Source organism: Aphanomyces astaci (assembly GCF_000520075.1).
Source record: "Aphanomyces astaci strain APO3 unplaced genomic scaffold supercont1.102, whole genome shotgun sequence".
Lineage (NCBI taxonomy): Eukaryota > Oomycota > Saprolegniomycetes > Saprolegniales > Verrucalvaceae > Aphanomyces > Aphanomyces astaci.
Genome location: NW_009798365.1, coordinates 70447 through 82950, shown reverse-complemented (window position 1 = coordinate 82950; position 12504 = coordinate 70447). Strand labels below are relative to the sequence as shown.

The window sequence follows — 12504 nt, the reverse complement described above, 5'->3', positions numbered from 1 at the left end:
TCGTAGCGACTGTCGGCCACTCGAAATCCACATTTGTGCAAAGGCGACACCACATGGATCAACTTGCGAACATTCGCAACTGGTAGATCCGTCGGAGCCGAACCCCATCGGCTCAATAGATCGCCCCATACATTCAATTCACCCGAGACGCACTCGATAGTGTATGGGAAGGTCGACATCACAGCTGCTGGGCAGCCAATAATCTAACTAGCGAATCGGATCGCACACAGGATATCCAACCTAATCGAACGCTTTGATACCTTCTTGGGAGGGGTTCAGGGGTTCTGCGAATGGCCAATTCGCAACAATCCCCCCCAACGATTGCATCACGCCCAACGCAGTTGCCATTGCCTTGACTTGAGCATCGGCCTTTATGGAGCACACGTAGCGCTTGTACTCAGTTGGAATGTCTTCCAACAAATTGGCCGCCGGCTCCCACGAGTCTTCAATTTCTTGTAGGCCGCGCCAGCGTACGCACACTTCAACGCGACCAATCGATCGTTGTAGCGGCAGTCGAGGAACTGGTCGACCACATGGCCGTCGGTCTTCCGTCACATCCAAGGTGTTGTCGGCGTAAAACTTGAGACGACTACTGTGGGCTTCACGGACCACCCCCGTTACCAAATTTTGGATTTCAAAAATCCAATCAGATGTTGTCTTGACCACTTGAGCTGGTCTACGCCATGTAACACTCAGCTTTGAGTGCGAAATCCACCACACGTCTATGTAAAGCCCAAAATCACCCACGTCGAACTGGGCCATTTCCGCGCCATTTTCCTTCGATCTTCTTTCACGTCTGACGCGTTCGTGTCAAAGGCTCCAACACTGTCGCATACATTTTGTCCAAGGCGGTTGCCATCGCCGTCATGTCATCGTTTCGCCACGACAGCAAGTCGTCTAACGTCGTAACTTTTGTTGCCGCCGGAATTGGAATGCAATCCAAGGGCGACATCGCTCAGCTACCCGTCGTGGCAGTAATCGATGCTACACCACCGAGTGTGTCGGACGGACTTTGTTTGAGGACCAACATCACCACTGGGACAATCAGTGGCCACTGGCCTGGCTGCATCAACCACTCGGACAGGAGTGCTCGGAACGCCTTGAGGGTCGCTTTCATCGCACTTTCGACTGTTCCGTTCGCCCATGGACATCTGGCCGTGGTAAAATAATGATGTGCCCTCAGCACATGTTTGAGCTTGGCAATCACCTCGTTCTTGAAGAGGGATCCCTGGCCACTCACCCAGTGAGATAACACACGCCAAAAACCCTGAACCACTGCAGCAAACAACGCGCCACAATTTGTGCGTTCGCCACGTCGGATTCCTTCAACCACTTGAACTGGCTAAAATCATTTTTGGCCACAAGGATGTAGCCACAATCCTTGTAGAGAAATTCCCAATGAAGGATTTCATTGGGCTTTATGACATACGCCTTTGCACCAAATTTGACGATGGTTCGAAAGCACAACTTGTCCATCGACGGCGGTGGTGTTTTCTTCCTACGATTTGTGAGAGTAAAGACAAGCGACGTGCAGGACTGTCGATTTACCTGACTCAAAAACTTTACTACCAGCCCATTGCTTTCCATGGCACAGCCAAACGTTCCGCGACGACGTGCTGTCCACAGGAGCTGCCGCAGAGATCGATGCGCTGGAGTTTCTGCGCAGCAACAACGTGCAATCGAAGGGAACCAGCGCTGTTCTCAAAGCACTACAAGGCACTCATCGACTGGGGCATATCAATGAAAAGATTATGCATTACCGCCAGCTTCGTGCATATGGACGAGTGATTGATCCGCCCCCCCCAGTTTCGTTGGACATCCTTGACGAAATCAACTAAAGCCTCGTGTAAAGAAGACTGCATATACATTGGTGTTATTCATAAATATTCAGAAGTATAAACCATGGATGGACATTCGTACCCAGGTAGACACGGACCCTTGAAGTTCGGAGCACTTGGCCCAGTGGTCCTGTCATCTCGTCGGTGGTCACAGCGACTAAATCTTGAGAGCTACGCCTGCAACAAGCAACTGCTGAACGACCCATTGATCCTACGACTCGACAACATACTTGAGTACTAAGCAATACACATGCACATATATATACTACCTGAGGCGTGATTGGACATGCCGCCGGCAACTCCAAGTCGCCCCACCATGGCCGGACCACCCCGTCAGCAACCCCATGTTGCCCCACCATGCCCCTTCGTATATGGGGCCAAGCAACGACTCAAACGACGATACGTGCGGCGGCTTTGTGGCCCACGAGCGACCAAACCCGTGGGCCACGGCGGCCGCAAGCGGCGGCTCGGACAACACGTTGATGCTACGACACGACTATCGCGATGAGTAATAATACATATAACATACACGCATGCACACACATACATACCTGCGGCATGATTGGGCATGGTCGGACCACCTTGTCGGCAACCCCATGTTACCGCACCCATGGCAAGACAGAAGAGTCATCACAGGACGACCGAACAACCCATTGAACGCACCGTCCCCTTGTGCCAGCGACTGTGCCGCGATGAATCCAAGACGCCGATACTAATGACTCTATCATGTGGCAGGGCAAGTACATTCTCCAGGGTGCGCAGCCATCCCGCTCCGAGCAATTCTGGTAACTTCCAACCTCTCGAAATTGTTTCCGGCTCATACATTCTATTGGTTGATTAGTTTTGGTTATCGGGTATTTTCTGGCGCGTGTCTTTGTTACCAGAAAAATATTCATAGATGACAATTCCACGGTCGGACCTTTCATGCTATGGAACGCCTTGATAACGAGCAACGTTAATTCTACCGGTATTGGTCACAGCCAGTAAACAATCGGAATCCATCATGGAGAACGAGCATGCTACTCCACACTACGATACAACTGAGCAAGCTCTTGGCACGATGTAGACCCCTCGCGACAAGGCCGTATGACGCTGCAAGCTGTCCATTGCTGATAATAAGCTTCTTATCGCAGAAATGAAGCGTTGACCGAAGCAGATCGCACAATTTGCACTCAAGTAATCATGCGAGGTCGAAGCTATACTGACTCTAAATCCTTTCGGTTCCCGATAAAGACAACTACCGCATGCGTGCATAATAAATCCAACCACGCAAAGGATGGGTTGCGAAAACCCCTAGGAAGCCCACGCGTCCCAAGGAATCAACTACAAGCATCCAGCTGCTGTCACACTGGCTCACAGAATTTCCTGGCATAGTGACGATTGGCTAGCTACGGACGAAAGTACTCGCGTTGTGGCCAGAGTTGGCAATGTTCAAAAAGAATGCGCTAAAGCAGCGCTGTTGGCCTTTCGTGATGCGCCTAGGCCTTGAACTGAGAACGGACATGTTTCCAGGAATGGTACTCTTGCTTAACGACCCTAATAGACTTTGTTGATTACAGCTGTGTGTGATCTTGGCTCCTAGTACCTCCTACGATGCACATTCGTGGAGCAATCACTGGAAGCTGCGTTCATAGAATTCAAGAATAACGAGAACAGGTGCTGCCCATCCTTCCAAGCGCATCGAGTACGTTTGTAGACATTCGACGATCATGCGTACGACGTGGGTCGCGGTGTCAACATGGTCGTCCGATGGTCGTCTGGACGAGTGGACTTAACGAAGTATTTGTAGACCCACGACGTTTATATTGCAAGTCCTTAGACGTCCAGGAGGGTTCGGCGTCGATAAATGCTAAGTCCAACGGCAGTGTGGCGTCTCGTCCAAAGAGGCAAATGTATGGGGAGTCGCCAAGAGTCTCGTGGTGGGATGTGCGATACGCAAAGAGATCACGCGGTAGGTAGGTGTCCCAGTCCGTCTGATGGTCATTCAAATAGATCTTGAGTATCTGAATGCTCGTACGGTTGAAACGTTCAACTAGACCTTGTCCTTGGGGGTAGTAGGCCGAGATCTCCTTCCATCATGGATATCCAGAAGTCACATCAAAATTTTGAAAATATTTTCTCACCTCGCATTTGAAAAGGGAATTCTCTGTCAGAATATTGTTTGACATATAATTTTCTGTGGCATCCAGACTCGGCCTTAGAATATCACAGTACTCGGTTCTCTGTATGGTGCACGTCATCTAAAAGCTTCAAACTGGCCAAATCGAAGAGTGGAAGTTTTATTATTTAACCTATAGTGGGAGGTTAAAGGTCCCAACTGCCTCCGGATATTATATACGGATAAGAGTCACATAAAAATATCAAGATACATCTCAGCGGCCAACCCCTATGGCCAAATATCCAAACGCCCATGTAAAATACCGCTAAGTTAAAATATCTATTTCTTACCTAGAATTTCTTCACCACATCGAGATCTGTCGATTCTACGTCTCAATTTGCTGAAATTTTGAGTAATTAATATGAAATAGAAGTAAAAAAACTTTGTGAAAAATTGATAGTTTATAGACGACGCCCACGATACAGTACTCGGTTCTCTGTAGTCTTGTATCCAATGCGCATAGGATTGAGAGAAATCAACCAATAAAACCTCATTATTTTCCTGCTTTTTTTCAGCCAATGAAAAGTTTCCCACTTCACATGCATTTTTCATCAGCACGAGTAAGAATTTCGACACTATTTCAAGTCCTGTGAACTGCATAAATCTCCGGTTTAAGAATCACTACTCCAATGAGCAATGGATCCTCTCCATTGAAGACATTACGGAATGATACCCAAGCGTCCCTCTTGTGCAGTTTACTGTTATACGAGAAATGGAACGTCGACTTAAATAACGGGTATGAATTTTTCACACGTGGTGTTTTTATGTGGGAATTTTCACGTGGCTGGACTTGACAAGAGGCCCATGAACACTGCCAAAATACATACACAGGTAGCACATTCAATGCAGCGACTGCAGCGACACTACACCCTGTACGTGCACTGAATCCCTTACAATTCATGATAGTCTACTTTGGTGTTAGTCAATGCGAGCGAATTGTGCGCCCACCCGACAGCCACTAACAGCGACTCACAGACACAACAGAGCTTGCATACGTACAGTACATACCACATACGTACATACCACAACGACACGGCAGGATGTTTTCTCTCTTGTTAGGGTGACGTCTTGTTGTGTCGTTTTGGTACATCCAAAATGGGTGCGATATTTTGAGTCCGCAAGATGAATCGCTTTTTCACTTGTAATAGTGCCCCGAAACCACACAGGAGTACAGGTTTTCATCACAACAAAATTTGTCACTGTCACAACACATTTCGCCGTTCACACAAGAAAGTCGGCGTGGAATGTAACCCATCATGTGATACAGTGTTTTCAAGTTAACGTTAGGGCCTGGTCGGGGAATATTTTCGTTCATGCTTCGGCCAAACCAACATATACAAAAGAGATTTGATTGACCCAAGTTAACCGGTTTCCGGATACACTTCATGTCTTATACGGCACTGCCAGGCAGAGAATGACCATCCACGCTTGCGAACGTCATTCGTGTTTACTGGTCGTACAGAGAAGCACCTGGGTATGCAATAGACCTTAGTAACAGTAAGTGCGTTCATGATCTCAGACAAATCGCAATAGGAAAGAACCATAAAGAACCATACAGAATTCCAATATAACTCATCACTTGGTGATAGACTTCAGTACTGATCAATTACATAGTGTCTGATTTGATGTATGCTCACATTCCACTTGACTAGGTGATTATTAATTGAGCATTGCACTTGCTGATTCTTCATGTCTTTTTTGGCGATTTACCAAGTCCTCTAAAATTTTAACCAGTCTTGTGCACGCTTCGTGTCAAAGCAATGCAAAGCACAACGATAGACCAGTTGTACTAGATGAACCATGAGTTCACTTGAACATATGAGGAATATCTACTCATCTGCAAGACGAGTAACAACAGAATTCCAAGGACGCCAGCCAGTTCGCAAGTACAGTGTACTTCAAACCCCCAAAAATAGGTGCATTGTTTAAACCAAATGGACTACCTAATAACAGTACACTTTAAGTAGAAACAGTGTTTGGCGTTTGGCGAAAAAAAATGTACTATTTAAGGGAATTAAAATACGTAATTTGTTTTGACACAAGTAGGTTTAACTACAACTTTCTAGAAATACCAGCCGCGCATTTTGCCGCCAAAACTATGGTTCACTTCACCCCTCACAGATTTTTATCAATCCATCACTTTGCAATCTGCACTAACTCTATCATGGCGCCCATCAACACCAACAACGTGTTCATCCGCCTGCAAGAACAGTCCGTCCGTGAACGTTCGTTCCTTGAATCTTCCTTTGTCGACAACGGCGAGATAGCTCGACTGAACGAAGAACGGGTCGACGACGTCGCCAACCCGATCTTGGAGACGACCTTGGACCAGAGGGTATCCGTACTCTGACAAACTTTACCGTATCCGAGTTCGAAACACTCTGGTCCATGGTCGCTAACACCATGAGCGCGGCGTGGATGGAGGGCCGTGGACGCCGTTGTTCAACAAGCCCCAAGGATAGCCTATTCATGGCCTTGACCGTGATGAAGCATTTCAGCACTTGGGACAAGCACGCTGCTGACTTTGGCTTCAAAGCACCGACATTTGAGAAACTCATCATGCGAGTTGTCATGGTTGGTACATTACTTTGAGCTTGCCTGACCACATCGTAGACCATTGAGCCGCTATTCTCGGAACAGCTGATCGTTTGCCCGACGATGACCTCCTTGACTGCGGCAAGCAGGCGGTTTTCGAACTTCCCGTATGCCCTATACACTGTTGACGTGAAGTTCCAACCTTCCTTGCGCCCCACTGGACGGTTCGCGGAACAGAAGCACTATTTCAGTGGTAAGCATCACATGTATGGTTACAAGATCGAGGCGGCGGTCTCACCGGATGGGCGCTGTGTTGCAATGTCCGACGCACATCCTGGGTCTGTGCACGATCTTACGATCCTGCATACACGCCGTGAGTTGCACACGACCAACTTGACCAAGTCCGCCTGCGAAGCCGCTATGCCTGACCATGGTGAACTGTCAGCTGAGTACACGGCGACATGGGCTTGCCTCGTGGACATGGGGTACATTGGTGTTGACCATACGCTGCGTGGAATCCATCCGAAGCGCAGCCCGCAGAATGTAGCCTTGGACGTCGCTGACGTGGAGCGCAACCGCCGGGTGTCCTCCGACCGTGTGGTCGTCGAGAGCTTCTTCGGCCGCGTGTGCTCCTTGTGGAAGGTGTCCCCGTCACGTTCATATGGGGTGAGAAGATCTATGGAGTCATTCAACGCACGACATTTGCGTTGACCAACTTTCACATCTCGTTGATGCCCGTGCGCGCTGAAGACGAAGTCTACTATGCGTTGATCATGGCGCGCTACCAAGGGATGGCGAACGAACACAAGTGAAAGCGTGCCGACTCTCAGCGCCGCTACCAGAATCGTATTGCCATGGACCGATCTGTTCGCTACATGCATCGTTCGGTCATTTAGTTTGAATTGTTCAGACCTTGTACAGTTTCCAAAAGAGCGAGTAACTAATCAGTATGTCAATCTTTTCGCATTTTTCTGTGTTAAAAGTAAATTTGTTTGCATAAATTCAGTTATAATGTGTACTAATCTGGCGCATAACATTGTCACGTTCGACTTCTTATTGGTGGAATTTTTGTAATACTCCACCGTTTTTGCTTCTGATTGGTGCAATCGATATCTTAGGATCTCCTCTTTGATTGGCTATTTCCAGGTCCTCTCATTTTGTCGTAGTTTTGATGCTACGACATCAGAACTGCAGCACGCGAAGAACAAGTTGTGGTGCTTCACCTGCCAGGCTATGAAGACGTCGTTAGTTCACATACACTTCGATTCCTGTAGCATTATACATCTCTTCTGAAGCTTCTCACTGGCACGCAACGCAGTTTGGCCTGTTTGTAGTCCAGTAGCTCCACCAACGATGGGAGGACGGCGATGTCTGTGCCATGCTCTTATTGCTACTAGGGAACTCTTCGAGAGTTCGTACTCCGCTGAGTGAACCTATAGATTGAATGCTACATGTCATTCATTGAAAGCGTGCTCGCACCATACCTCTGAGCTGACATACAGCCATGCGTCACCAAGCCATATCGGAAGCGACCTGCCATCACCCGATTCTGGTGTATTTAGCTATATAATCCGATACTTCATATCCAATTAGACAGGTTTATTCGGAAAACTCAAGATTTGGCATACATAAATCAAGTGAAATGGAGGCGACAACTATTGTGCGCCAGAGTAGTATTTGGTAGCTGCCACCAAATTGGAAGCAGAGTGAATACTTTTGATGTGGCTGAGTCAAATTGGAACTTTTCAGTTATATTGTGTAATAGTCACCAACTGGTTTAAAGACTTAATGAATGGCTTGGCCAGCAACGACAAAGACATCACAGTCCGTGATGAAAGCTTAGGTGATAACGACACACGAATCCGACCTGTTGTATTCAACCATGAGTAATAGAGGCTCCACAACCAAGTGCAATGAAACCCAAGCGTTTTCGCAAGCAAGTGCCACGCACATACCTCTGGTGCGACGACAGCGTTGAGAAGATGTTCATGTTACGGTATAAGTCGGCCTTGGCGCCTCGTTTTGAATCCAAGAACAACTACGGCAAGCGAGAGGCATATGTCGTCCTAGCAACGGAGCTCAGTGTGTCCATGGAGCGGGAATTTCCTGCAGCAGGTGCAATATAAGGTAAGACACTTCATGTTTAAGCTTTATAAACTAATAAATGCACTAGCTCGCGAAAATGAAGTCCGAGTGGTCGTTGTCGAAGCCCAGTTTGGCTAGTCCGACAGGGAATGCGACCAAACCACCGCAGCCGATACATTTCGACGCCATGCTCGAGTATTGGGGTGATAAGATCGGGTACAAGCGAGAGTCCCTTATGAGCACTGACGACATCAGCGAGGGCGATAGCTTACAAAACAGCACGGGTATGCAATGTTGGTGTATTTATTCAATTTTTTGTTTTTATCACACGTTTACAAATTATATTTAATAGATATGATTGGCGAGTCTGTCGACTCGTCGTTCGTTGCTGATGACGACGATACCAAAGAAATAGAATAGAAATGGCGGAGGAGCCTTCAAAGCAGAAACAAAAGAAGAGCAGTCGTGACGCGAAATCCAAGTCACAATCCGAGTCACTCGAAGCTGGTTTCAATGCAATTAAGGAAGGGTTGATGTTTTTAGGCACGTCGATGCCTCAACAACCCCAAGTGCAGCCAGCACTGGGTACCACTTTGGACAATGGGTTAATTGCGATCAAGTCGCAATCGGACACGATGACCCAACTGCTGTCTCACTTAGTTGCCGAAAAGGGAAATAAGAATGAGTAAGCACGTACTTTTCGAGATTTCAAATTTGACAACTTATTGGTAAATTATCTTTGCAATGGAATAACGCTTGTTCACTACAAGGTGTCGAAGCAGTGAATTGTTTTCAACATAGTCATCGTCTTGAGGTTGGACGTGATCATTCCGATGGCGCCGTTGACAGGGATTGTCAAATAGATCGTCTTTGTAGTACAAAAATATGTTATGCAGTGCAAAACATGCGGTAACGACGGATACTGTACGGTTCAACGACCTTTCCTTCACGGGCGTCTTCAAAATTCGGAATCGTTCCTTCAACCACCCAAACGCGCATTCGACCGACATTCTGTAGCTGGAGAGTTTAAAAATTGAAGTGCTTTTGCAACTTGGACAACTTTCCACCCTCTTCGTGGGAAACGAAAGGGGTGATAAGCCATGACAGCAATGTGTACCAAGCATCGACCAGGATATGAAATATCCCATAGCTATTTTTCCATGAATCGATTTTCCCAATTTCGATGTTTTCCAGATTTTCTTGTCGGAGTATGATCCAGGTCGGATATCCTCGATTCGAAGCCACTCGGCGGGGGTTTGGGGTATCGAAATCCACTACTTTGCTTGCTTCGCCAAGGCAGCGACGAATACGTTCACGGTCTCCACGCTCCACGATTTGGACATGCCAAATGCAGCTCCTGTTTCACGATAACCACCCTCGGACCACAGAAAATACAGCTGCACTGCAACCTTCTTCTTGAACCAGTGCGACGTCTCCCGTCTCATCAACTCTGGATGTAATGTGCTGAGCCACGACGCAAGACAGCGGAATGTCGACTGGCTGCACCGAAGGTTTGCCTGAAAACATTGCTCGTACTGTGTTTTGCCGAGCATGATGTCAAAATCAACGTTGGTAGCTGTCAACACATTGAATTTGTCATTAGCGTGGCGGGTTAGAGTTGCTGCTACCCTAACACATACCGCTGGCCAGTCGATGACAGGGTTGAAATAAAAGAGCAAAGGTTTTCCCACTATGACGTCAAAGTCCTTCTTCCCGAGATCCCACTCGGTAAGTATAAGATCCAGGAACGTCCATTGACCAAAGCAAAGTGTGTCAGATATTTCCTTCACTTTCTTGATGCCAGAGCAGTGTCCATCAAGGCCTTCTGCTTGAACTTCTTCGGAGCGGATCACTGTCTTGGCCAAGCCTGGGCGGCAAAGCAAGTTCGAGGCAATAGAGTCGATCAGGATGCGAACGCTTGTATTGTCGAGTGCGCCGTGAACTATCATCAACTTGTTTTCTTGCGCTGGCACTGCTTGCTGGGCGGTATTGATGTTAAGCGACTCCTCCGCGGAGTCTTGCTGGGCTAGGCCCATGTTGTTGCCTAGGATCACTTCTTCTACGTCATCTTCGCTGTCTTCTGTGTCGCTGTTGACTTCGGTTACTTGAGCATTGTGCTGACGACTTGGTGTATTGCGCTGGGGTCGCTGAGGCCGGTTGGCATGTCTTGAGATGTTGTTGCGCTGGGGTTGAGCTTGGCTTCTTCCTTGATTGTTCCGGGGTTGAGAGCGGCAGTCACTGATTCTGTGGCCCATGCGTCCGCAGTTGTAACAGGGGTCTACTTGGCGTTGTCCACGGTGTTGTACTTGGGCGTTGTCTACTTCCATATCGTCATCTTGGTGCTGGCTTGGGGGATACGCATTCGGCGGGCGGTTTCCTTGGAGTCGGTTGTTGAACGGATGGCGGAGATCTTGAAATCCTTGATGTGGGCGGCGATCGTGGCGATAAAAGCGGTCGCGGTCTCAGGCGTGACCACCGTTAAGGATCGAGTTGTGGGAGCGCTCATAGTTCAGGGCAACTTGGATCGCGAGAGTCACAGTCTCACAACGACGATACTGCAACTCCTCACAAGTTCTGGTTTGCAGACCACGTTGGAACCAGGACACCTTGTCGCGCTCGGCAAATTCGCACACTTGCGTACAGATTCGTCGCAACTTAGCAACATACTCGGTCAAGCTCGCACACTGGGCTTGCTTCAATTCGTAAAGCTGATCACGCGGCCGATCTTGTAAATTGTCGGGTTCAAACTTTGACTCGCAGCTCTTCTTGTAGTTCAATGAGGGTGCTTGGAAACTCACCGCGCGAAAGCCGTTCTTGGTACCAGGCTGCGGCAAGGCAACGGAAATTTGCCATCATCATGGCAATGCATCGCTGTTGAGTCCCATCGTTTTCTTGGCAATCCACATTCATTGCCTTGAAAAAGGTCGTAACTTGGTGGATGTATAGGCTAATACTTTCGTCCATTCGTCCATAATACTTCGGCATCTTTAATCCTTCAACTCTAAGTTCTGTTTGTCGTGTCGCTCGTTCGATGTGTTGACTGGCTATTCGCTCGCTCACTTCCACCTGAGCTGCTTGGGTACGTGTAAGCATTTCCAACAGCTGTTCATGTCGCTGAAAGGATTCTGCCATTGTGCGCAAAACTTCATCCGTCTTGTAATTTTTGTGAAATTCAATTACTCTACTTCGATCTACTCTCGCTTTAGCCTTCATCTTACGGGCCTTCTGGTACACTTGGATCTTGCGCTCGAGGACATCTTCAATCAGTTCTTCGATTTGGTCGTTCCGGTGGATCAATAAGTTTGTGATCTCTTGGATAGCGTTGCGGGCGTCGGAGTTCTTCGCTTCTGGGATCTGGGCACGCAACTTGTTAATAACCACGCGTGGGTGACGAACCCGCAAAGGTCTTGGTGTAGCTTAACCGGCAGATAGCAAAGACCACGTTTTCAAAACTATTGGCGATGTGCTGTCTCTGCAAACGACCACAACAACCTCTAAGAAGACTGGCTACGTACAGCAGTTTGAAGGGGCTTGGGCGAGGGAACCAGGAAGTGCTACTAATTGTAGCACTTTGGAAGGAAGCGTGTGTAGTTGAGGGCAAAATGCACAATGAATTTACTGAGGATCTACTACGATCTCCTTAATCCTCATCACTATGAAATCTTCTTAGTCTACTTCACTAGTTCTACACTAATATGCACTTTTGTATACAATGGATGCGGGTGCGGTTGAGACATTGGGGAACTTCACTAGGCTAGCGATTCTAAGCCATACTTGCCCTTGAGACACATTCCCAGGCAAGCATTAGCTAGGGTTCGTCATGAGCCAGGTACTTAGGAGCTGGGTGCGGGCAAGGTGGTGGCAAGCCGTTAACCCACCTGTCACATC

The 12504-nt window shown here is 47.9% G+C and overlaps 4 protein-coding genes across 4 annotated transcripts; 2 read left to right on the top strand and 2 right to left on the bottom strand.

Moving 5' to 3' along the window:
* Nucleotides 1-240: 240 nt before the first annotated feature.
* Nucleotides 241-2398, bottom strand: H257_17272 (hypothetical protein; the record flags this gene model as incomplete). The annotated part of the gene is made up of 9 exons (XM_009845997.1): nt 241-676; nt 837-897; nt 964-1228; nt 1297-1498; nt 1570-1709; nt 1761-1834; nt 1921-2015; nt 2108-2334; nt 2390-2398. 9 exons carry the CDS (start codon nt 2396-2398, stop codon nt 241-243), a joined length of 1509 nt encoding a protein of 502 aa, XP_009844299.1.
* Nucleotides 2399-6160: 3762 nt separating this feature from the next.
* On the top strand, nt 6161-7343 carry H257_17271 (hypothetical protein; the record flags this gene model as incomplete). The annotated part of the gene is made up of 4 exons (XM_009845996.1): nt 6161-6337; nt 6421-6570; nt 6610-7173; nt 7206-7343. 4 exons carry the CDS (start codon nt 6161-6163, stop codon nt 7341-7343), a joined length of 1029 nt encoding a protein of 342 aa, XP_009844298.1.
* A 1101-nt stretch (nt 7344-8444) lies between these two features.
* On the top strand, nt 8445-9305 carry H257_17270 (hypothetical protein; the record flags this gene model as incomplete). The annotated part of the gene is made up of 3 exons (XM_009845995.1): nt 8445-8594; nt 8705-8900; nt 9160-9305. The coding sequence occupies 3 exons, from the start codon at nt 8445-8447 to the stop codon at nt 9303-9305; spliced, it is 492 nt and encodes a 163-aa protein (XP_009844297.1).
* A 585-nt stretch (nt 9306-9890) lies between these two features.
* On the bottom strand, nt 9891-12267 carry H257_17269 (hypothetical protein; the record flags this gene model as incomplete). Its single annotated transcript, XM_009845994.1, has 4 exons — nt 9891-11035; nt 11093-11441; nt 11812-11970; nt 12250-12267. 4 exons carry the CDS (start codon nt 12265-12267, stop codon nt 9891-9893), a joined length of 1671 nt encoding a protein of 556 aa, XP_009844296.1.
* Between the last annotated feature and the right edge of the window lie 237 nt (nt 12268-12504).